The 25,551-nt window shown below is 40.0% G+C and overlaps 1 protein-coding gene across 7 annotated transcripts in view; it reads right to left on the bottom strand.

Annotated features, from left to right (window-relative positions):
- st8sia4 (ST8 alpha-N-acetyl-neuraminide alpha-2,8-sialyltransferase 4) overlaps nt 1-25,551 on the bottom strand; it is a 72,801-nt gene that overhangs the window by 21,834 nt on the left and 25,416 nt on the right. For all 7 annotated transcript variants that reach the window (XR_006314569.2, XR_015760925.1, XR_015760924.1 and 4 more), the window contains exon 4: nt 17,087-17,380. Coding sequence is in view for 2 of the 7 variants with exons in the window: in XM_043709956.2 (XP_043565891.1) it covers nt 17,087-17,380 (294 nt within the window). In the remaining 5 variants the exon portion in view is untranslated. The remainder of the gene's footprint in view (nt 1-17,086; nt 17,381-25,551) is intronic.

Raw genomic sequence — 25,551 nt, 5'->3', positions numbered from 1 at the left:
CCCATCTCGATTACTAATTCAGTGACATTGCCACTTCACTACCATCTCTCCATTAAAACAATAATTTGGAATCCTTGGAGTAAAATTAAATAAAGCAGTAAAAGAATCAGGAAAGGGTTTAAACTAGTAAAGGACCATTTTAAGACTAACATCAGGAAATTCTTGTCGATGCAGTAAGTTTAGGTTGCAAAGCTGGACTTGTGGCCCTTGGAGGAAAAGGAAATGAGAGGAATTCCAATAGAGGTGTACAAGATTAAAACAAGTTTGGAAAGGATAGACGAGGAAAAATTATTCTCATTAGCTGATGATGCAAGAACTAGGGGACACATTAAATATTTTGGCCAAAAGGTGTGGATGATTATAAGGAAGAAGTATTTTATACAGTGAGTGGTCATGAGCTGAAATTTGAAGCCCATGTGTTCATTGGAGTGGAGACATATCAATGACTTCAATGATCAATTGAAATTTGTTGGGCACTTAAAGAAAATACTTGCATGACTGTAAGGACTGAGTGGCTCCAACAACACTCAAGAGGCTTGACATCATCCTGAGCATAGCAGTTTGCTTGATTGGCACCATATTCCTCCCCCACTGATGCTCAGTAGCAGCAGTGTGTAGCATCTACAAGATGCACTACAGAAAGTCACCGAAGATCCTCAGACAGCACCTTCCAAACCCATGACCACATCCATCTAGAAGAACAAGGGCAGCAGATACATGGGGACACTACCACCTTCAAGTCCCCCTCCAAGCCACTCATCATCCTGACCTGAAAATGTATTGCTGTTCCTTTACTGTCACTGAGATAAAATCCTGGAATTCCCTCTCTTGGAATTCCCTCTCTAATGGCATAGTAGGTCTACCTACCTACAGTGCATGGACTTCAGCATTTCAAAAACACAAATCACCAGCACCATGTCAAGTGCAACTAAGGATGGGCAATAAATGCTGGCCCAACTAGTGATGCCCATGTCCCAGAAGTGTATGACAAAAGAGGATGGGGCTGAATCGATTGTTCTATGGACTGGCATAAGCTTGGTGGGCCAGAAAGAGTTGAGGAAGCAAAAGCCTTTGAGTTTGTTTTACTATTTTCCTGATCGATGAATGAATAAACATCAAAAAGTGTTATTCATCAGTAATTCTGATGAGATTCTATTGACATGCATGCCTCCAACTTGGTGTCATTTCCTTTCTACTTATTCTTTTTCTACTATCATACAGAGTGAACACTGTGATTGCTTTTTCATTCGAATCCAGTGTTAGTAAGGACAATACAACAATGCAATTGTCGGATTTCAGTGTGCATATGTTTCCCAGACACTGGAGAAGCTCATCAAGAAGAATGCAATACTTCAAATGTGATTTCAAAGACATTTCAAACACTGCCCATGCACAGTTATTCTGCCACTGCAATTATTTTCTGACTTTGCCTAAAGGTATAAATATCAAAAATATGGAAAACAGGGCAATCATATTGCCAACTCTTCCACTTGAATAGCTTATATTGCAACGAAAAGAAGTGCAGTTGAGGAAAGCAAGTGGTAGCTGGTATTTAACACCGGGATCTGCGGCAACATGTTTTACATTAATATATGTATTCACCTTTTCAATGTTAAAGATATGCACCAAACTTTTCACTTGAAATTGTAATCTCATTTGTTTTGATTAAATTTATTGATGCTTTTTTGTCCCAGACAATATCTTTATTCGTGCTAGTTTTGGTCACTGGCCACATTAACAATAAAACAAGTTTGCTTCTCAGAACTAAGGGCAGTATTATTGTAAAACCAGTATAAAATATGGCATCAGGAAAAGGAGTCCCAGAAACACAAATACTAAATATCTGATATAGAGTCATAGAGATGTACAGCATGGAAACAGACCCGTCCATGCCAACCAGATATCCCAACCCAATCTAGTCCCACCTGCCAGCAGCCGGCCATATCCCTCCAAACTGTTTCCTGTTCATATAGCCATCCAGATGCCTTTTAAGTGTTGCAATTGGAGTAGCCCCCACCACTTCCTCTGGCAGCTCATTCCATACATGTACCACCCTCTGAGTGAAAAAGTTGCCCCTTGGGTCGCTTTTATATCTTTCCCCTCTCATCCTAAACCTATACCCTCTAGCTCTGGATTCCCCCACCCCATGGAAGAGACTGTCTATTTATCCTATCCATGCCCCTCACGATGACGCAACATGACCCCCCCAACTCCTGTACTCAATACTCTGACCAATAAAGGAAAGCATACCAAACACCTTCTTCATTATCCTATCTACATGTGACTCCACTTCAAGGAGCAATGAACCTGCACTCCAAGGTCTCTTTGTTCAGCGACACTCCCTTGGACCATACCATTAAGTTATAAGTCCCGCTAAGATTTGCTTTCCCAAAATGCAGCACCTCGCATTTATCTAAATTACTCTCCATCTGCCATTTCTCAGCCTATTGGCTCATCTGATCAAGATGTAATCTGCAATCTGAGATAACCTTCTTCGCTGTCCACTACACCGCCAATTTTGGTGTAATCTGCAAACTTACTAACTACACTTCTTATGCTCATATTCATAAGACCAGAAGACATAGGAGTGGAAACAAGGCCATTTAGCCCATCGTCATTTAATCATGCCAGATGGGATTTCAATTTCACTTACCCACACTCTCCCCATAGCCCTTAATTCCTTGCGAGATCAAAAATTTGTCAATCTCTGCCTTGCAGACACCCAACGTCCCAGCCTCCACTGCACTCTGTGGCAATGAATTCCACAGGCTCACCTCTCTCTGGCTGGAGAAATGTCTCCTCATTTCCGTTCTAAATTGACCCCCCCTAATTTTAATTTTAAGGCTGTGCCCACAGGTCCTAGTCTCCCCGCCTAAGGGAAACAATTTCCCAGCATCCACTCTTTCTAAGCCATGCATGATCTTGTAAGTTTCTATTAGATCTCCCCTCAACCTTCTAAACTCTAATATGTTTTAAAGTCATTCTTGTATTTATAAACCAATATTCAAAAGCTCTGATCAATGGACTCAAAATTACAAGTCTGATCAAATTTTTCATTTGCATCATGGACACTAACATTAAATTTCCAACTGTACAGCAGGCAGACAGCTATGTGATATTGTTTACATTTACTCTTTTGGTTGGTTAATATTTTACTTTCTTCAATATGTCATATTGTTTGCATTAATAGATGGGCCAACAGGTTTGAAAAATTTGCAATGTCACTGGATCTCACATGATTTCAGGACTGCGAGACAGTGCCTCAGGTTAGTAGATTTATAATGCACTTTATAGGCAAACGTTGTCGTTTATAGGGAATTGCAAGAAACAAAATCAATATGAACTGTTGTTATGGCATCCTTCCATCTTTGAGAGACAATGCAGCAACCACTCATTTCAGATGCAGTGAGTTCTAATAGAGCATTTTCGCTGATGCTAAGGAGGCCAACCTTCAACAGGCAGGATCTGCCACAAGTGTCACATATGAAGGTATCAGGCAGGTGTCACTATTGTTGCTTTCAATAGTGGTATCCATTGCCAAGCCATTGTAGCCACTGGTCACAGTGGTGGTGCATGCGAGCCCACAGGAGGTGTCAGCTATTTCCTCTGGCATCAACTAAAGACCCAGTAGTGTTACATAAGACCATGAGGTATAGGAGCAGAATTAGGCCACTCAGTCCATCGGGTCTCCTCCACTATTCAATCATTGCTGATATGTTTATCAATATTACTACAAGCATTAGGGCTTTAATGTCAATTTTGCACATATCCTTGAAGTGGAGTTTTGAACACTAACTGGTCATCTGGCTCCATCTATCTCAATATACAGGAAGACTTTGGATATGCAACTGTCTTATACACTGCCTTAAGGCATATTTCCTCCGACGCCTGGAGGAACAACACCTCATCTTCCGCCTCGGACCACTTCAACCCCAGGGCATCAACGTGGACTTCACCAGTTTCCCCATTTCCCCTCCCCCCACCTTACCTCAGTTCCAACCGGCCAGCTCAGCACTGTCCTCATGACCTGGCCTACCTGCCAATCTCCCTTCCCACCTATCTGCTCCACCCTCCTCTCTGACCTATCACCATTATCCCCACCTTCACCTACCTATCGCCCTCTCAGCTACCTTCTCTCCAGCCCCACCCCCCTCCCATTTATCTCTCCATCCTCGACGGTGGGGGGGAGTTGACTATCACAGTATCATCAGTGTAGATGAGGTCTCTGATCATGAGGTAATTAGCTTTTGACTTTGTTTTCAGATTTACTGTACAGCTGTCCATCTGATCTGGTATGTGCAAGTAATGAAGAATCTTTCCACATCTGCACGGAAGATAAAAGGTCAGGAGCCTGAAGAAGATGATGTCAAACAGAGTGCGCGAGTGAGAATACAGCCCTGTTTCACTCTATTCCTCACAATGAAACTACTGGAAATTCAGACATCAAACTGAATAGTGCAGTGCACTTTGTCATTAATGGAGCATATGACACTGAGAACCTTGCAGTGGGCAGTCAATTTTCCTTATGTTATTATAGAGTCCTGCTCTGCTTACGATATTGAATGCTTTAGTATGATCTATGAAAGTAAGATAACTGGGTACTCTCTATTCCCTAACCTCCTTGTTTGGCTGGCGTATAGAAAAGATCTTATCCACAGTGGATCTGCCAACATGGAAACAGCATGGTTCATCTGGATGCCCTCTATGTACAAGCAGAACCTAACAAAGGCCTTTCTCACAGATCTCAGGAGCAAAATTCTCCTTTACTTGCTACAATCTCATCTGTTGCCTTTATTTTGTATATGATGTTTTTCATGTCTCACATTTAAAAAAATTTTAAATGCGTGGCAATAGATGGGATTTCCATGCTTGAGCAATTTGCTAGGATTTCATTCTAATCAAGTATTTGGTATTTGGTATTTACTAAGATATGTGAGATTCTCAGTGCTTCCTCGTAAATTGCATGGAACTACAATCTGTAGGCATGGAAATGGTTGGCAGGGAGGTAGAGTGGAAGATGGGTGCACAGGACTTGGTTCCTTTGTCTTCATCTGCTTTAGCCTCTTCTTTACTCTCACTAGCAACGTTCTCCAACAATTGTGATATTACAACTGGCTTGGTAACAAACTTGAGATTGCTGAAAGAAGACACATGTTTTTGTGTTGCAAACATCATTGCAAGAATCCAACATTTCAAAGGGAGCAACAACTTATTTTGCACAGAAAAAGGATGCTGATTGATTGGCAAGTTGACTCTGATTAGTTGGGGTATTGTGATGGAGAATGTGCTCAAGAATTATTGTCCCTAAGGATAATCTTAACTGATTATTAGTGCAATTCTTAGCACACACACAATTGATCAGCGAGTGCTGTTCAATCGCAGAATCACATCTAATGTTAGACACTACATTTTGTGTTTTCCAAACATGCACTGGATGAATATGGCCAGCATTCTGCCTATTATAATCGGCTGATTGAATGAGTTGCTTGGTATGACATGCCAGTCACTGGGATGCACAGCCTACATATTTGACATCATGGCACATTATATACTGAAATTCATACATGTTACTGATTTGTGTGGTCAACAGATGCCAGATTAAGAGGAAACACGTCCTAATGACTGGTGGATCATGTTGAATGACAGACATTCAGAATTTGATTAACTCTTGTTGTCAAGAAAATGGGTCCTTATAAAGTTGTGAATCTTTAAATCTTTGGGGAGAACAAGAAACAGAAAAGGACCACAACACAATTGACATTTTTGCCTGATGGAACAATGGCTTATTTAAAATTAACATAGCAGGCCTGAAAGTAAAATTTGATTGTGATGAAGACCCCAGGCTCCAAAAGCCATTTTGTTGAGGAACTATGATAGGAACATCTTGAAGCAATCACTGCTTCTCAACAGGGAGACAGAAAAAGGCAACATGACTGTCGCATTGAACCAAATTATCAAAAACCTAAGCACCAGTATATGAAAGCATAACAAAGGAGTAATTGCTCTCTCTCTCAGGACCTGATCCACTCAGTCTACTTGTAAGAGCAACTTCCAGCTATTCAACTAAAGACTCCATCAGAGTTATTGAATCCATCTTCATTTTTTTTCCAATATCTTCACTTTGGAAGAAGAATCTTCAAGCCTGCCAAGGCTTACAATGATAGTTCATTTTGGTCTTATAATCTTCACACATAACTTTTATGCTTATCATCTTTAAGTCCTTGTGTCCTTATTCTTGTTGATATCTTTATCATTATGACTTGACTAACTTACAGCAGCAGTTTTGCAACAAACTAACCAGTCATCCTTTTTCAGACTCAAGTTTTGCTGATAGTTACTTTAAGTTGAAACACTTGAAAACAAGAAAGGGATGACATGGGTTACTACAAATTCTTAATTCACAGACCACTCCAACATATAGTGATTAGACTGTATCCATTGTATATGATCTAAACCTCAATTTTTAATGAAAAGTGGAATTTAATCTGTTGTGAGAAAAGCAACATTTTGAACTGCAAAGAAATTGAAAGATGGTCAGAAGTAATAATTCAAACTGTTGAAACCCAAACCACAAGTTGTAACTGCAAGCTTTGTTTGTAAGAATACTAACAAGAACTTAAGATGATGATTTCAATGTCTTAAAGTTTATGTCATGAGTTTTTAAATTGGCAGAAGTTATTATCCTCAGATATGCAGCATGTAAAAGCAATTGTTAGGACATAAAATATCTAGTAAGACAAAGAGGCAGAAATTTCTAAGAATATTGGTTAAGAATTTTGATTTCAGTCCAGATTAAATTGAATTGGAACCAGAACAGATTATATTAGCCCAACTAGAGCTAAAATTAAACTGGAAATGGAGCTGGAATTTAAGGATCAGAGAGAAAAGCAATTATAACAAGCTTCAAAAGAGATGGAAGACAATCCAGAGAAAATCAGCTCGAGAGGGGCATAGATCTTTTTCAGCTTTGAAGCTACCATTTGGAGCTACAAGTTCAGAACGAATGAGACCAAAGGCAACTTGAAGTTGTGAAGGAAAATCTTAGAGCAGTAACAACTTCAACTCTTGTTTCACCAAAACAGGCACTGAAGTCCTCAAGTTCTCCAAGTTTGGTCCCAAGTTTGAAGAGATAGATGTAGAATCCTCAGTTATTTCTGGTCAAGGTACAAATACTTCAAAATGTGTTGCACTGATGATCCAGTAAACTTTACACAAAAAGCCCAGAAGATCTGTTTTACTTTGTCTTCTAAAGTTGGAGAGTGTGACAGCAGTCATCCTCCACACTCACCACCACACCTAACTAAATTAAACCACTGCATGCTTAATCATGAAAATGGAAATTAGGAGAACAACAAAATTGGAAAACTCCAGAAATAAAGTGAATAAGACAAGAAACTCAAGTACCAACAACATTTAAGGTAACAACAATTCTTGCAAACAGCCATGGAGCACAGTGGCTTGCCTGCTCTCTGTGTGCCTCTGGGTCTGTCAGCTGAATTGCAAACATTGCCTGTCAGCCAACAGTGAATGAGTTAATCCTAAGAAACCAAAATATTGGGGTTGCTGAAATGAAAAATGGCATTATACCCAACAGTACATGGCATTACATTGGTACCAGAACTATGCTGTTTAGTTGACTGGCTTCAAATAAAACTGCAATAATATGCACAATACATTGCCCTGGAGGTATTTTTCTTCAGTTAAAATATCAAGGGATTTAGCATTGAAGTACAAAGTGGTCATGGTCTAATTGACAGGCAGATCAGGCTCAATATACTGTTCTTAAACATGCTATTTGCTGCAGCAGTGTCAGAGACAACAAGAAGTTCTCAATTCAATCTTTATTCCATGTTGAATTAGCAACAGCACAGTCAAGTGGTAGTTAAGAGTCTGATGCAATTACTTTTACCACTGCTGGGCTGAAAAACTGAAGAAAATCTGATCAAGTTTCCCAGTCCTAACCATTAATCTGCAATCTTGGTGAACACAGAAGTGAAGTCACCATCAGGTTCAGTTGTGATGACTTCCATTCTCCATGGTCAGGCCTGAGTACTGGAGAAAATGCCTGCTGTTTGTGGAACCCCATGCCAGCATGATTTATAGTCTTCAATAGAGCAGAACAGAAAGGTTGGGAAAGAGAAAAGATACTATGTTTGTAATTTTAAAAGTTCATACAGTCAACTCAATAAATTTAGAATTAAGGAGAAGAATACTCAAGAAAAATACAAAAATGAAGAATTATTGAAAATGCGAAATGAGCAAGAATGAGGGGCACAGTTTTAAAGTAATTAGTCGAAGTCATATTAAGAAAGATGTTTTCACATGAAGGTTTAGAGTCTGGAATGGACTGTCTGAGAGTGTAGTAGAGGCTAGTTCAATTGAGGTATTTGAAAAAGTGCACGGATATTTGTAAAAGATCAGTGTACAAAGTTATAGAGAGAAGGCAAAAGAATGACAGTAAGTGAGATGACAGTAAGTGAGATGCTCCTTTGAAGAGCTAGCTCATAACAAAATTATCTGCTTCTGCATTGTAACAATTCTGTGCAATGAGCAGATATTAAGCAATTTTACTGAGATAGTACAGCTCAGCACAAAAGAATCACCACAGAAACATTAATTGGGGTAATAAAATATCAAATAAATAATTGAGATGAGCAGACTGAAAATCTTAGTACTGTACTGTTTGTGCAAGTCTAGTCATTTCAAAATACACTCAGTGATTGTGATTTGCTTCTTGCCAACATCCTATTCATTCACAATATTGACAGCTGTATCTCCCTCAGTGAAATGCAGTGGAATTAACATTCTTCCTGTCAAAACACCTGTAATTGTAAATGTTGTCTTTGTTGTCAGTTGCTTCCTCATTAATTGTGCAGAATGTCTGGTTATGGAGGTGGAGGATTGGGGATTTGGGGCTTGAGGGAAACGATAAGTAACATTTGCCGTCACCTAATTTGGCCTCTTCCTTACCCTCACGAGCAGCATTCTCCAGCACAGTATCAATAATTTCAATAAAGGCCAAGTCTATGGATGTAAGAACCTCCTCGTCAAATTGGAGATTCAAATTCAAGGCTGGTGTGACAGTAACAGAAAGCATCAAGAAAGCTGTCAAAGTCAGCTGGAGATGCCCAGGGGAGATCCTCAGTAGTGTCCTCTGTTGGTGGTCTGAATTAGTACTGCTGTTGGCAGCAGAATTCACTCTCAACTCCACTTGTGAAAAACAGCTGATATGTATAGTCAGTGCAACATCAAAAAAAACACTCCAGCATCTTATCTGACCACAGCCTCCTGATGTGAGGGAAGATGGTTTTGTGAAAGAGGAGTATAGCAAAGGTTTACCAAATTGATTCCGAGGATGGCAGGACTGACGTGCAAGGAGAGACTGAATCAGTTCGGATTGTATTCAGTAGTTTAGAAGAATGGGGAATCTCAAGGAGAACTACAAAATTCTAACTGGAATAGATGGGCTAGATGCAGTAAGGATGTTCCTGATGGGAGGGCAGTTCAGAACCAGAGGTGATAGTTGAAGGACAAGGGATAAAGTTTCAGAATGTTTTCACAGCACAAACGAGACCAACATCATAGACACCATGTTTGACAATAGAAGCACCTTCTGCAAACTTGAGATTCATCAAAACTCTATTTCTAATTCCTAATTCACACCAAATCACATTCCACTCTTGTCCCTATACACAATGACTTCCGTTGACTCCCGGGTAATGTGGAATAAATAGTTAACTATACATTTATTTTAATAATAACTGAGTATGTCCATAAGGAACTATGGCATAGTGTCCCTAGATCACATGGAGCAGGGATCCAAGTCTGTAGAACAGAGGTGTCCCCATTTACCATCCCTTACAAACAGTTTTGTTCAATAAAGCCTGCTAACATTCGCATATGAGAATGAGGACCTGTTCTTACTAGTCAGTAGCAGATAGGATACAAGTCTAACAGCAAGGCTGACCTATGATGTATTTAATCTTTTAATTCTGGCCTTTTAAGCATTCCCATTCACAACCAATAGTACCAGATAGTAGCTCAGGCTTGAAAATCTGAAATTCCCTTCCTAAATCTCCTCACGTCTCTACGTCTCTTTCCTCCTTTAATAGGAGATCAAGGCCATCAGCAACTGTTTCCCAATTTCCAATACTAATATTCACCACCTCCACACCTGCTTCCCAGTGTCCTTATAGTGGATGTATGGATGCTCTGGTGGTTTTGATGCTGTGGTCAATTCACTACATGTAAAGTCTCAGGATATATGGCTGTCAGTTCATCGAATGAAAGTGGTTGAACCAACACAGATGTCACTGGTTTAATAATAAGTTGACAGTAATAATATGCTGAATTAGTGTACTCCAGAACTAGTGACTTTACCCATCAAGAGGTGCAAGTACATTTCTAAGACAGTGAAGATGGGAATGAGTTCAGCCTCTTCTCCTGCCAAGTATATGTTGGCTGGCGCTTGAAACCTGTTCCATTCTGCTTCCGCACTTTGCTCGTAAGTGCCGGAAAACACGTGTTCAATCAAATCAAGGAATTGATTTTTTAAATCTGATAGTAATATGGCTGACATTGGAATGGGGCTGACATTTCTACTTAAATGAGAAAACTTCAAGGGTTATATACTAAGTCTGGTGCACAGAGGTAGTGACTGATGTATGGGATGTGAGCACTACTGGCTCGGCCTACATTTATTATCCATCTCTGATTGCCCTGATACAGTGAGCTGCTTTGTTAACTTAAAGCAATCTTTTTCAGTTAGACACCCACAAATCTATTAGGTAAGGAATTCTAAGGCACAGTGACAGTGAAGGCACAGTGATATAGTTCAAGTCAGCTTGGTCTGTGACTTGAAGGTTAACTTGTCAGGGTGGTGATTCAATGCATCAGCACCTTTAAACGTGCTGGGATCATAGACTTGGAAGGTGCTATCATAGGAGACCTGGTGAGTTACTGCAGTGCACCTTGAAGATTGTTTTCACTGTGGTCTTATGCTGAAAAATAAATGTTAAAGGTAGTCGATAGGGTGTCAAGCAAGTGGACAACTTTCTCCAATTGGTTTCTTGAGTATTGTTGGAAAACCATTCAACTAGGCCAATGGAGAGTACTTCATCACACTTCTGACTGTAGGTGCCACGTAGATGGTGGCCACATTGGAGAGACAGGAGGTGAGTTATTTGCCACAGAATCCCTTGCCTCTTGTAGCCACAGTATTTATATATCTGGTCCAGTTTAGTTTCTGGTCAATGGTAACCCCCGGAAGCTTAACAGTTGAGGTATTCAGCAATAATAATGATATTGACTGTCAAAGGTTTCAAGTCTCGCTTGTTCAAGTCGGTCATGTTTTTTCACTCATCGAATATGAGCATCGCTGGTTGGGCCAGCATTTATTGCCCCATTCTGAGCTATCCTTGAGAAGGTGGTGAGCTGCACTCTTGAACCACTGCAGTACATTCACTCACAATGCCATTAGGAATGGAGTTCCAGGATTTTGGGCCAGTAACAGTGAAGGAACAATGATATATTTCAATGTCACAATGATGAGTTGGTCAATGGGGAACATGCATTTTGTGGTGTTCCCAAGGGCTCTACCCTCTGGAACTCTTGGAGAAACAGGTTGGTAATTACACAAAGCTTGTTGTATCATCAAAGCAAAAACAGTCTCTATCCCATGTGGTGTATTTTTCTTCGCCATGCTGTCTAAGTTATATTCCATTCCCACTCATGCACTGCAGTTCCAATGTAGATGACGATATTCTGGGTTAGGGATGCAGCTGATAGCAATGTCAATCTCATTTCAGAACTGGTCTTTCTCCTCTGTAGAGGAACAGAGTGTTGGAGTATTGACATGCATCATGTTCATTGACCCTATTCAATTTGAGAGACTCATGGAGAGAATACATTCTGAACCATTTGTAGCGTTTTATCATCACAAGTTAGAATTGATCATTACAGAGGTTTTAGCTGCAAGTTTAAAAAAAAACACAAGGTAATCAGGAAGCGTTACCTTGATTTTGTGAAAGAAAAATCATGTTTAACCATGTTATTGGAATTATCTGTAGGAAAAACGTGCAGCTCGCTAGGATTTAGAATTGAAATGATTTCAATCTGATTGAAAATTTCAAGATATTAACAGGAAATGAGAGGGTTGATTAAGATAAACCATTTCCACTAGTTGAGGATTCTAGAAATAGGGGACATAGTCTGAGAATCTGGGCCAGACCATTCAGGAGAGATGTCGGGAAGCAATTCGAGAGACAAAGGATGGTAGATGTTTGGACCTCTCTTCCACAAACAGCAGTTAATGCTGGATCCGTTGTCAGTTTTAAATCTGAGATGGACAAATGTTACAAAGCAAACATATTAATTAATGGGGCCATGGCAGGTAAGTGGAGTTAGGCCACAAATCAGCCATGATCTCATTGAATAGAAGAACAGGCTTGAGGGGCTAAATGGACCACTTCTGTCTCTATGTTCTCATGGATAAAGGGTTGCTTATTAATGTACTTGGACTTCCAGAAAATATTTGACATGGTGCCACAAAAAAGGTCATTTACAAAATAGAAGTTTATGGTATAGGGGGTAACAGTCAAGACTGGGGTGCTGGAAAAGCACAGCAAGTCAGGCAGCATCCAAGGAGCAGGAGAATCAATGTTTCGGGCAAGAGCACTTCATCAGGAATTGTAGGGGGCAACATACTAGAACAAATAGAACTGACTGAAAACAGAGTTGTAAAGCTGGGTCTTTTTCTGATTGTCAGGAAATGTTGAGTGGGGTATTGGAATGGGGCCTCTGTGTTGGGGCCTCAACTTTTTATAACCCACTAAATTTCCAGATGACACACAAGTATGTACGAAAGTATGCTGCGAACAGGATGTGGGGATATTTCATGCTGAAATAGATAGATTTGACTATGTATTCAAAAGTCTCCCAGATTGAATATAATGTGGAGAAATGTGAAATTGTTCACTTTGGCAGGATGGATTAAAAGAAAACCTAGTACTAATTCCACCAAGGATGACTACAGAGTTCTGAGATCCAGACAGATATTGGCACTTGAGTCTTTTTTTTTAAAGGAATAATGTAAATGCATTGGAGATGGTTCAAAGGAAGTTGACTAGATTGAGACCTTGACTGACAATGTTATCTTATGAGGATAGGTTGGTCTGGCTGGGCTTGTTTATCACTGGACTTTAGAAAAGTGAGAGGTAATTTGATTGATATAAATAAGATCATGAACGATCTTGACAAGGTGGCTGTAGGAAGGATGTTTCCTCTTGAGTGTGAGTTCAGAACCAGGTGGTACCATTTCTAAATTAAAGATTGCCCTATTAGAACAGAGTTCAAGAGAATTATTTTCTCTCCGAGAATTGTGTGACTTTAGAACTCTCTGCCTGAAAAGGGATGGAAAAGAGATCATTAAATATTTGTAAAGCAGAAAGAGATAGATTTATATTAGGCAAGGATATCAACGGTTATCATGAAAAAATGGAAATCTAGAATTCAGAACACAAACAGGTCAGAACCAATTTTACTGAATGTCAGAGCTTGCTCTTTGCAGCTGATCTCTTCTTTCTGAAAATTGACGAAGACCGAAGCATGGATATTCAAGGGTAGGTAATATTCCCAGACAGAAAAATGGGGAAAAGGCAAAAAGGTTAACTTTGTTATTTAAAGGTAACATTAATATAATACAGAGATGATCTTAGTTCTAAGATCAACTTGTAGAATTAGTCTGGGTAGAGATAAGAAATAACAAAGGCAGGAAGTCACCTGACAAGAATAGTTTACAGGCCGTCTAACAGTAAACATTGCATTCAACTGGGTATGCAGGAAGTTATAATGAAAACTCGTGAGAACAATGCACTGATAATGAAGGGTGATTTTAATTTATACATAGATTGGACGAATCAGTTCAGCTACAGTGAATGAACAAATCATACTACTATTGGATAATGGGGGCACCACAATGGAAGCCATGGGGTGATCCCCAGAGAAAACTCACTAGATCTCAGAGAGATTGACACTTTGCCAAAATATGGTAAGAGTCAGCCCAGGGAACTCAAAACAGAAACAGATCAACCATGATCTTGTTGAATGGAAGTGACCATAAGGCTATATGACATAAGAGCAGAATTTGGTCATTTGGCCTATCAAGTCTGCTCCGCCATTTGATCATGGCTGAAATGCTTCTCAAGCCCATTTTCCTGCTTTCTCCCTATAATGTTTGATCCTTCTACTAATCAAGTACCTTATCTATCTCTGTCTTAAGGATACTCAATGATTTGGACTCTACAGCCTTCTAAAAACTGAAGAAATTCCATCTCATCTCAGTTGGGCGGCACGGTGGCACAGTGGTTAGCACTGCTGCCTCACAGCGCCAGAGACCCGGGTTCAATTCCCGCCTCAGGCGACTGACTGTGTGGAGTTTGCACGTTCTCCCCGTGTCTGCGTGGGTTTCCTCCGGGTGCTCCGGTTTCCTCCCACAGTCCAAAGATGTGCAGGGCCGGGTGAATTGGCCATGCTAAATTGCCCGTAGTGTTAGGTAAGGGGTAAATGTAGGGGGATGGGTGGGTTTCGCTTCGGCGGGGCGGTGTGGACTTGTTGGGCCGAAGGGCCTGTTTCCACACTGTAATCTAATCTAATCTAATCTAATCTAAAGGGTCGATCTCAGTTCTAAAGGGTCATCCCTTCACTCTGAGGTTGTGCCTTCGGGTCTTAGTCTCTCCCACTGGTAGAAACCTCTTCTGCACTTGCAGGCTGAGGGTTTGAATTGTCTACTTCTCCTAATTTGTTTGTTCCTATGTCACGAAGGCTAGCAGAGTCATTGGTTTCTTTTAGGGAAGAAAACCTTCCTGAAGTGTGGTGCCCAGAATTACACAAAATACACTCTTTTTTTCATCGTCTATAAAGGTTCACTATAGTTTATTTTCTTTGATAGTCTATGCCTCTGTGTATAATGCCTGCGATACCACATATCTCAATGATCATTTTTCAAAGTACATTGCTACCTTCAACCACCTTCAATGACTAGTGCATATAAGCATCAAGATTCCTCTGCTCCTGCACAATCTTTAGAATTGTGCCCTTTATTTTACAATGCCTCTTCTTGTTCTTCCTACCAAAATATATTAAGTTTCATTTCTCTGTATTAAACCCGTCACATGTCCACCTTTCGACCAACCTTCCTGTGACGTCTTGAAGTCTATCACTGTCATAGATCATAGCACAGATGAGCATAGTTCGAAGTTTTGAACCATTTGCAAGTACTGAAAGGTCCGATTTTGAATCTATGCTGCCACTGTCCTCTTTATTCCATCAGCTTTGAGTTTGATAACAAGACTGTTGTGGGGCATTTTATCAAATGCCTTTTGCAAGTCCGTGTACATGGTATCAACTGCGTTATTCTTATTAACCCTCTCTATCGCATCATCTGAAAACGCCAAAAAGTTAGATAAATAAGATTTGTCTTCATAGGACACTCACTGAAGAATGTTGAACATGGTTACATCTATGTTATTGGAAACATACATAGGATTATGAAGCACCATTCATCACATATTATCTAATTTATCAAATAGTATAAATATTTGTGCTTCATGATATTATTTTGGTCCAACATTTAATGTACATTTGAGCAATGAACATTTTAAACTCCCAGTTCATTCATAAACTTCAGCAGTATCCTTACAACTGAGTAGTTAAGAGGAAAGCATATTCCACTGAGTTGAATCAACGTCCCTGAGGGCTGCAAATGGAAGATTGTTGCCTACATACTGAATTCTCTATTGTCACATTATATTGTTTGATGTTTTAAAGGTAGTCTGGGAATGAAAGTTTTGTTCAGAGGTTTCCCTCATCAAACATCATTACTCTCCAGGGATTGGATTGAAAACTGTGCATTGAATGAAGAAACTTGTTTCTGGTCAGCAGTTTTAAAGCATAAAACATGATAATGAATGATCACTAAGAAAAATCAGTCAGCATGTAGGTATCTCCCATCATCATATTTAGGGATTTGGGGAAATTTGGAACAATGTACTTCCTCTTTATACCAAAGAAACAAAAAAAGAACAGTTTTAAACATTTATTTTAAAGCTAGCAGGAAAACATAATGATTACCAGGATTAATGAGGACTATGAAACTCAAATCAGCCACTTATTTGAGTAATAGAACAACATGTTCCCGTTGATTCCTAAGAGGTAACCTCCCATTTAGCTGGAATGCACTTGCAATTTTCCAATAAATTAATGGAGTGGAATCTCTGATTCAAACCAGTCTGATATACAATGAACAATTTTCACCTTAAGCTAAACATCCCCACTATGCAGTGATTTAATTTACAACATATTCTTTAACATGGACGCAGGGTATTTGTTACTTATATAGCACGCATTTGTAACATCAGTAAAGATTATTTACAGCTTTATTCGTGAGCAAACCATTCACTTCCATGAAGGCAGACACTCATCAGACAAAAGTGCATTACAGAAGGGTGAATGGCTATTAACTTTTCAATAGTAATCTTTTGACTTGCACTGCCTTGGAATATTGCTGATAGATGAATTTATGGTTGGGAAAGATTGTAACTGCAGAAAAATTAAATGATGATATCAATCATAAGCCCTTTGCACACTATCCTACTGAGAAAAGATTCATTTTTGTGCACTGTTCAAAATAACGCCAGGCTCCAATCAAATTTTTCTTCATGTCACCTATTCTTTATCTCATTTAGTGTTGGGAAGGTTACACACTGACACTTACAGATTCAAGCACTATGATTAAATTGCAAGGTGATATATTGTTTACATGCACAAGTCAAGTTATGCAGAAAATACGTGCAAAACCATTACTCGTTAATCTCAACAGCTTCTTTTTCCAACAGCTTGGATTAAAGTGTTTGATATTTTTCAGAAAGCTAATTGTTCATACAACAGTTCACTCATATTACCATGCTGAGTGTTTAATGTTGCTGGTCTAAATATCACACATCCCTGACCAGCAGAGATCCAAAATTCTATCTATTTCACAATCCAACACACATAGCGAATCTCGTCTGAGCAGTGAAGATACACTTACCCTCGGACAGCATGTATGAGCCGCAGGGATGGGTAAGCTGTCTGAATGTTCAGTCTGTTCTTCAGAATCAGCTCATTTACATATTCAACGTATTTTTCCCCACCTTTGACCATGAACGCAGGGATCCACAGAACACTGTCATTCAACACTGTCAGTCTGTTGACAAATTTCTCTCGGTCTGTCTCATTCCGAAGACTTCCAAAAGCTCTTTGCACGACTGACGGATTCATAGTGACAAAATCAGATTTGAGTCCAACATCATTAGCGTATTCCACAAGGGGTGCAAGATTACACCTGCACAAATAAAAAAAAAATGTTCATTAGATTCTGTTCTAATAAATGTATGCATTAGGATTCAGAAATAAATGACAGCCTATGGAAATAATCAAAAACTATTCAGACAATCTGTATTATTTAATGTGAGTACGATTTTTGTTCTTATAATAAGGCACAAATAAAAATCTGTTTGCACCAATTTTTGAGCATAAGGTCTGCGATCTGCAATCTCTCCATTTCCATTGGAAATGAGGTGGGCAGCAGATAAAATTCACATTCCCTGATTACAGCATGGCCACAAGGTACTCCCATGATCCAGTAGTCTTGGTGCACTGCTGTCTGCTTCTGCACAATTTAAGTGGCTGACTGGTATTCTCAACAAAGCATGTGCTGCAGGCCAGTTCAACTCTGTGTTGCATAACATCTGCTGGGGGAGACATCAATGAAACAAGGACCTCATGGGAACAGTTCATGATGATGTACACTGAGCTATGTGTGGAATTGAAAGGCCCGCCAGATAAGCTCCAGTCACGCTTAGCATTATTTGATAAATGTTGTCCAGTTGTAGAATCAAATCTAATAGTGGACACTGTGTCTTGTGTTTTGCAAGCTTAAATTGATTGGGCACAGTCAGTACTTTGCTCACTATGAACAAGTAAAGGGATATGCTGTGAGATATGCTTCAACAGTTTGGGGGATATATGGCCTACATATGTAGCATAATGGAAGCTGCATATATTAATATGTACGGCCACATTCTTTGTTGACAGAAATAATATGTGCAATCACAGCACAAGTTTAATCTCAACAATGTAGGTGACAACCATTTTCCAATTTTTTTTTAGGCAATGACATGACCAATCAGAATGAACCTGCTTGGTTTAAAATTTAACAAAGTTTGGCAGTTAACTGTCTATCATCATCTAGATAGAAGATACTGCCAAAGAGAATGCACTATCAATTAGACTCTAATTGCCAACTATTAATTACTCTCCTCTCAGACAGTATAAATGTTACTTTCCCTTTACATTAAGGTTTCTTGCAAGGGCAAACTGAAAAGATCAACCTAGTTGAATTAGAATTTCTACAATTTAAAACATGTGTTCTCAGTCAATCTTCATCTTGTTCTACAACTACTCTCTTCAAAAAGAAAGGGAGTGATAAAATGAGTAATTACAGACCATTCAACCCAACTAAAGGTGATGGGAAAATTATTGGAAATATTTTGAGAGATACGACAAATAGAGTGATGCAAATTAATCAAGGACAGTTAATATGGATTCGTTACAAGTAAGTATCAGCTAATAAAGCTTTTGAATATTTTTGAGTAAGTAACAAGGATGGATGATAAGGATAGCATGTTTGATGGATTCTAAGTAGATGTTAGGAGCGCTATTGACAATGTCCGAAGTGACAATCTGACATACTGACCTCTGCATTGTGAAGGCTGAGTGCCAGCTTTTAGACATGCTTGACCATGACCCCACCATTGAACACCAGACCATTGTGTCCACAACGGCCACTAATTTCATTTCATCCTGTGATCTCCCTTCTGCTGCCTCTAAGCTTACAGGCCCTCAAACCTGCACAGCTCACTTCTAACTCCTTCCCGAAATCCACAAACAGGACTGTCTGGGAAGATCCTTTGTTTCTACCTTTTCCTGCCCCCCAGAACCCATCTCGTCCTACCTTGATTTGACTTGTTTCTCCCCTTGTCCAGTTCCTTCCCACTTACACCTGTGATTCTTTTGATGCTTTACATCAGTTTAAGAATTTTTAGTTTGCGGGCTCCAGTCGCCTCCTCTTCACCCTGGGTGTGCAATTTCTTCACACGTGCACTCCCATCAGAATGATCTCAGGGCTCTCCACTTCTGAACTGTCCCCAATACCACCACCCTCCTCCCCTGGCTGAGCTCATCCTCACCCTGAGCAACTACACCTTTAACTCCTCCCACATTCTTCCCAAAGGTGTGGCCATGAGCTCCACTTCTGCCTGTCTCCTTGGGGGCACGTGGAACATGCCTTGTTCTAGTCCTACTCCAGCACTCACCCACAACTCTTTGTCCGGAACATCAATGACATCATTAGTGCTACTTCTCTCTCATTCAGAATTGGAAAAAAATAATCAATTTCACTTCCAATTTCCACCTTGCTCTGACCTTCACCTGTCCATCTCTAACTCACCCCTTCCGTTCCTTGACATCTCTGTTTTCATTTCTGTGGATAGGCTGGCCACCAATATTTACTACAAACTCATGACTCCCAGAGTTACCAGGACCATACATCCTCACATCCTGCTTCCTGTAATGATTCTAGTCCATTTTCCCAGTTCCACTGTCTCTGTTGCATCTGTTCTTACAATGCCAACTTCAACAAAGGAGCCTTCAAAATGTCCACTTTCTTCCTCAATTGAGGACTCCTCATCACTGTTGTTGACAGGGCCCTCAGTAGAGTCCAACCCATCTCCCACACTTCAGTCTGCACCTCCTTTCTTTCCTCCCACAGCAGTGATAAGGTCCCCATTGTCCTCACCTACCATCCCACCAGCATCCACATCTAAAGGATCATTAGATGCATTTCTGCCACGTCCAGCAGGGTGCCAACACCAGACATATTCCCCTCCTCTCCTGAGTCAGCTTTTGCAGGGACCATTCCCTTCGGGACACCCTGGTCCACTCCTCCTCCATGGCCAATGCTTCCTCACACCTCCATGGCACCTTCCCCTGCAATCGCAGAACTTGAAACACCTATCTATTTACTTGCTCCCTCCTGACTATCTAAGGACCCAGACCCACTTTCTAGGAGAAGCATTGATTTATCTACACATCATTCAATCCAGTCTACTGTATTCAGTGCTCACAATGTAATCTCCTCGACAGTGGGGAGATGAAGAGCAGACTGGGTGATCACTTTGCACGATACCTATGTTCTGTCTGCAAAAATAACCCTGTGCTTCTGTTTTCCTTCCACTTCAACAGACCACCATGTTCCACCACTATCTTTGACTTGGGTTTGTAACAGTGCCTCAGCAAAATTCACCCCTGGCTGGAAGAACAACACCTCAGTTTCTGCTTGGGAAACCTGCAGCTTCTGGACTCAACGTCATGTTCAGTAATTTTAGGGCCTGTACACTTTCTCCCATGTCCTTACCCCAATCCTCTCACACACCAAGCCTTGTCATCACATGAGATGCTACCACAAAAAACCCATTGTTAGTTAATAATGGTTCCCATTAGTAGCTATTCATTCTCTGAGGCTGACCTTTACTCAATCCTTTGTCTGCCCAATTATTGCTCTCTCTCTCTCTGTTTCTGGGCTCTATCTCCACCTATTGTTTACTCCTTTCCCCTCCTCCCACCCTTTTTCTAGGATAAATGCTTTTCCTAGCTATTATCAGTTCTGAAGAAGGGTCACTGGACCTGAACTATTAATTCTGCTTTCTCTCCACAGATGCTGCCAGACCCATTGCGTTTCCACAGCAATATCTGATTTTTTTTCTGATTGCCAGCATCTGTAGTTCTTTGACTTTTTTTTTAAATGACAGGCTAGTCAGAAGTTTAGAAGTTAATGGAATCCAAGGGCTAATGGCAAGTTGGATCCAAAGTTGGTTCAATGGCAGAAAGCACAGCGTAATGGTTGACAAATACATTTGCAACTGGAAGGTTGTTCCTAGTTGGTTTGGACAGGACACTGGATTACAAACTGTTCATTGTTTGTATCAATGATTTAAATTCAAATGTAGTGGGCATGACTAAGAAGTTTGCAAATGATATGGAAATTGACCACTTGGTCATTAGTGATTCAGAAAACTGTCATCTGCAGGAAAATATCAATGGATGGTGACATAAGCAGAAAAGTGATCAATAAAATTCTAGATAATTATGAAATAATGGTACTTGGGGAGGCCAAAAAAAAAAGAAAAAAATACACAATAAGTGGTTGAGTACCCAGAAATGGAGAAGAAGAGGACTTTAGAATGCGACCCCACAGCTAACAGGGTTCCTGAAGACACAAGGCAGACGGATAACTTAGTCAAGAAAGTACATAGGACACTTTCCTTCATTGGACAAGGTCTTAGATATAAGGGATTCTATGCTCGAAATCCAGTGAGCTGAATGAAGAGTAGTTTCATCAGTCACTTGACAAGATAGAGTCATAGAGTCATAGAGATGTACAGCATGGAAACAGACCCTTCGGTCCTACCTGTACATGCCGACCAGATATTCTAACCCAATCTAGTCCCACCTGCCAGCACCCGGCCCATATCCCTCCAAACCCTTCCTATTCATATACCCATCCAAATGCCTCTTAAATGTTGTAATTGTACCAGCCTCCACCACTTCCTCTGGCAGCTCATTCCACACACGTACCACTCTGAGTGAAAAGGTTGCCCCTGATGTCTCTTATATCTTTCCCCTCTCACCCTAAACCTATGCCCTCTAGTTCTGGACTCCCCGACCCCAGGAAAAAGACTTTACCTATTTACCCTATCCGTGCCCCTCATAATTTTTTAAACCTCTATAATGTCACCCCTCGGCCTCTGATGCTCCAGGGAAAACAACCCCAGCCTGTTTAGCCTCTCCCTATAGCTCAAATTCTCCAACCCTGGCAACATCCTTGGAAATCTTTTCTGAACCCTTTCAAGTTTCACAACATCTTTCTGATGGGAAGGAGACCAGAATTGCACGCAATATTCCAACAGCGGCCTAACCAATGTCCTGTACAGCCGCAACATGAAACTAGACCTTGACTAAATCCCAATGAGAAGGAAAACTGTGGTGGAAAGATTAACTTAGAGAAGGTTCAGTGCCAAGATTTCACAAATATTTCTGGTAATCAAACTTATTTAAATAGGATGCAAAAAAAAACCCAGTGTTTTCTCATTTTTCAATCCTCTATTTTCTTGCACTGGAATCAAAAAACATAGCAGATGGTGAAAATTGGATTCAGTATGAATCTGGAATTTTAAAAAAACTAGGCAAATGGCCAACAGACAATGTAAGGTACATGTTTATTGTTGTTAAAAACCTATCAAGTTCACTAATTCCCTTAGGGAAGGAAATTTGCCACCTGTTACCTGATCTGACCCAAACATGACTTCGGACTCACACCAGCAATGTGACAGCAATGACTCTTAACTGCCATCTGAATAATTAAGGATGGGCAATAAAGGATGCCCTAGTCAGTGGTATCCAAATCTCATGATAGCAAGGACTTAGAATCAGCTGGGCTAGTGCCAAAATTAGAGATACTTTGGCCATACCGCCAAACAAGGGCTTGATGCTTCTGTCTAGTATAAACAAACATTAAGAATCAATTTATTTCCATGCAGAAGGAATCATTGACCAACAGCTAACAAATAGACAAAAAGAACTAGAAGCACAATGCAAAGATGTGCCTTAGTCAAAGCACAAGTCACACAGGTCAACTCCTTTACATGATGACCCTATCTCAGTGAAAACTGGGGTCAAACAAAGCTGTGTCATTACTTCTGCCTTTCTCACATTGCAATACATGATCTTACCTCCAGCAAATTATGCAAGACATGGAGATAATATGAATGATTGATGGATAACCAGAAGAGAAAGAGAATAGAAAGAAAAATGGAAAAAGGAAGTGAAAGAAAGGAAATGAGAGCTGGAGGTAAAGAATTGTTTGCTTTGGAGATTGAGGGGATAGAAACACAAAGGAAACGTGGAAAGGCAGTTGGGGGAGAAACACATGAAGGATGGTCAGAACGAAAGCAGTTTTACAATAGTGGAAGAATTATTGAGTACAAGAAAATTTAAAAATGAACTAGTAAAAGAAAATTCAAAAGCCGACAGACTGGATAATACAGAGAAGCTTAAAAAGCTGTACACTAACTCCCAGAAAACTGTCAAAGTCACTCTCAAAATTTACAGACTCTTAAATCTATTTGTGCAAACAGACAAGGAGAATTGTCATGGCTGTACATGTTTTTATCAGTGGTGCATTACCAACAAGACCAAACCCTTAGTGACTCAATCGAGCTGTTCATTTTGTCATGTTGAGCCAAACCTGGGAAGAACATTTACGAAAACATGAATGTTTAGATAATAAATTACTTCTATCAAAGGTTCGTTCTGAAGTTCAGCACCGCAGTGGCTCCCCTGATGAACTTATTAAAGGCAAGAAATTTGAATGGACTAAACAATGCCAGGATGTCTTTGACAATGTGAAACCTGACAATTTCACCAGTTTTAGCGGCATCAAGTTAAAAGATGGCACTTAAACAGGTACTGAAAAATGACAGGCCACGCATTCAAACCATCTCTTCCAATCACTGGAAGACAAGACTTAGTTGAAATGACAAAGAATCATAAAATCATACAGAATACAAGAAGATCCTTCAGCCGAATTAACCTGTAGTGCCAAAATATATCATTACCTCCACTAGTACCACTTAGCTGTACCAGGTCTTGAATGTTATGACACTTCAGATGCTCATCCAAGTACTTTTAAATGTTGGGAGATTTTCCACCTCAGCTAATCTCCTGAGCAGTGCATTCCAGACCCTCAAAATCCCGCAAGTGAAAATATTTTCCTAAAATCCCCTCTAAAATCTCCTGTCTTTCACTTTAAAATTATATCTTTGTTATTGACACTTCAACTAAGGGACACAGATTATTTCTATTAGCTTTATCCATGCCCATTATAATCTTGCACACCTCAACAGGTTCACACCCCAACCTTCTCTGGCCAACTCTCATAGCTGAAACATTCCATACCAGGCAATATACTCGTGAATCTACTTTGCATTCCCTCCACGTGCAGTCATGTCCTACCTGTAGTGTGGTGACACAGAACACCAGATGTGGCCTCAGCAAGGTTCTGTACCACTCCAACATAACTCCCTGCAGTTATAATCAATAACAAATCGATTTAGCTTTTTCTGACTTTTTATTTCTTTAGCGTAATAAATTTATGATCTTGTGTTAAAATAATCTTAGCAGCCCAGTGTGAATATGTTCAGTGACTAACCACTCTCATAATGAACTGCAAAATAAAACTTGTGATCTATCAAGCTAGGTTTCATTGAGATCTGATTTGTCCAGTGTTAGCATCAGCTAGGTTCATAACTCCAGCAGCACCTGCTCAGTAAAGATGTGCTCGCTAATGCACAGTTTCAATGACTAATGTCCAAACATGATAAAAAGAGCCAAACTCCAGACAGAAGGTGAAACATTAGACTACATTTAATTGAATATGACAATAAGGAACCCTAGCAAATTTGGAATTAATAGGAACATGTGGAAAAATATGAGCTTATGCACCTTGGCAGGAAGTACAGAAGAGCTGAATATTATTAAAACGGGGGAAATACAGCAGGAAGGTACAACACAGAGGGTTTTGGACGTTTTAGTACATGAATCACTAAAAGCTAGTACCCAAGTTCAGTGGGTATAAGAAAAGCAAATAGCTTGTTGGCCTTTACTTCAATGAGAATAAAGTCTAAAATAGACAGGTCAGCTTTTGCCCGAAACATCAATTTTGCTGCTCCTCAGATGCTGCCTGACCTGCTGTGCTTTTCCAGCACCACTTTAATCTAAACAAAGGTCTTGCTAAAACCATCCATTAGACCACAGCTAAAATACCGTGAACTGTTTGATCTCTTTATCAAGAGAAAGATGTATGGCACTGAAGACAGTTCAAGGAACATTCACATGTTGATTCTGGGTCTGGAGACATTTTCTTATGAAAGGAGGCTGAGTAGTAGGGGCTTGTACTCATTGGAGTTTAGAAAAATGAGAGAAGACCTTATTGAAACACACAAGATTCGTAGTGGGCTTGACAGGATCGATGCGGAAAGGCTGTTTCCATCTGTGTAAATTGGCAACCAAATCTCAGGTTAATGGGTCACTCTTTTAAGGCAGAGATGAGGATGAGGGTAGTGAATCTGTGGAATTCTTTATCACAAGAGGCTGTTGAGGGTGGGTTGTTAACTCTATACAAGACTGAGATAGACAGATTCCTAATCAGTAAAGGTTATGGAGATGGGACAAGAAAGTGGAGTTGAGGATTATCAGATCAAACATGGCTGTATCTAATGGTGGAGTAGACATAATGTATTGAACGGTTTATGTCTGCTCTTACATTTTATTGTCAACAATGTGTATATATTGAGCTTTGAATTAGTTTATTCCACTTAACTACAGAAAAGCTGTATT

Source organism: Chiloscyllium plagiosum, unplaced genomic scaffold (assembly GCF_037043375.1).
Source record: "Chiloscyllium plagiosum isolate Xiang-an unplaced genomic scaffold, Cpla_swu_hap1 HiC_scaffold_2, whole genome shotgun sequence".
NCBI lineage: Eukaryota > Metazoa > Chordata > Chondrichthyes > Orectolobiformes > Hemiscylliidae > Chiloscyllium > Chiloscyllium plagiosum.
Note: the sequence above shows the minus strand (reverse complement) of the source record. Positions and strands in the feature narration are given on the sequence as shown.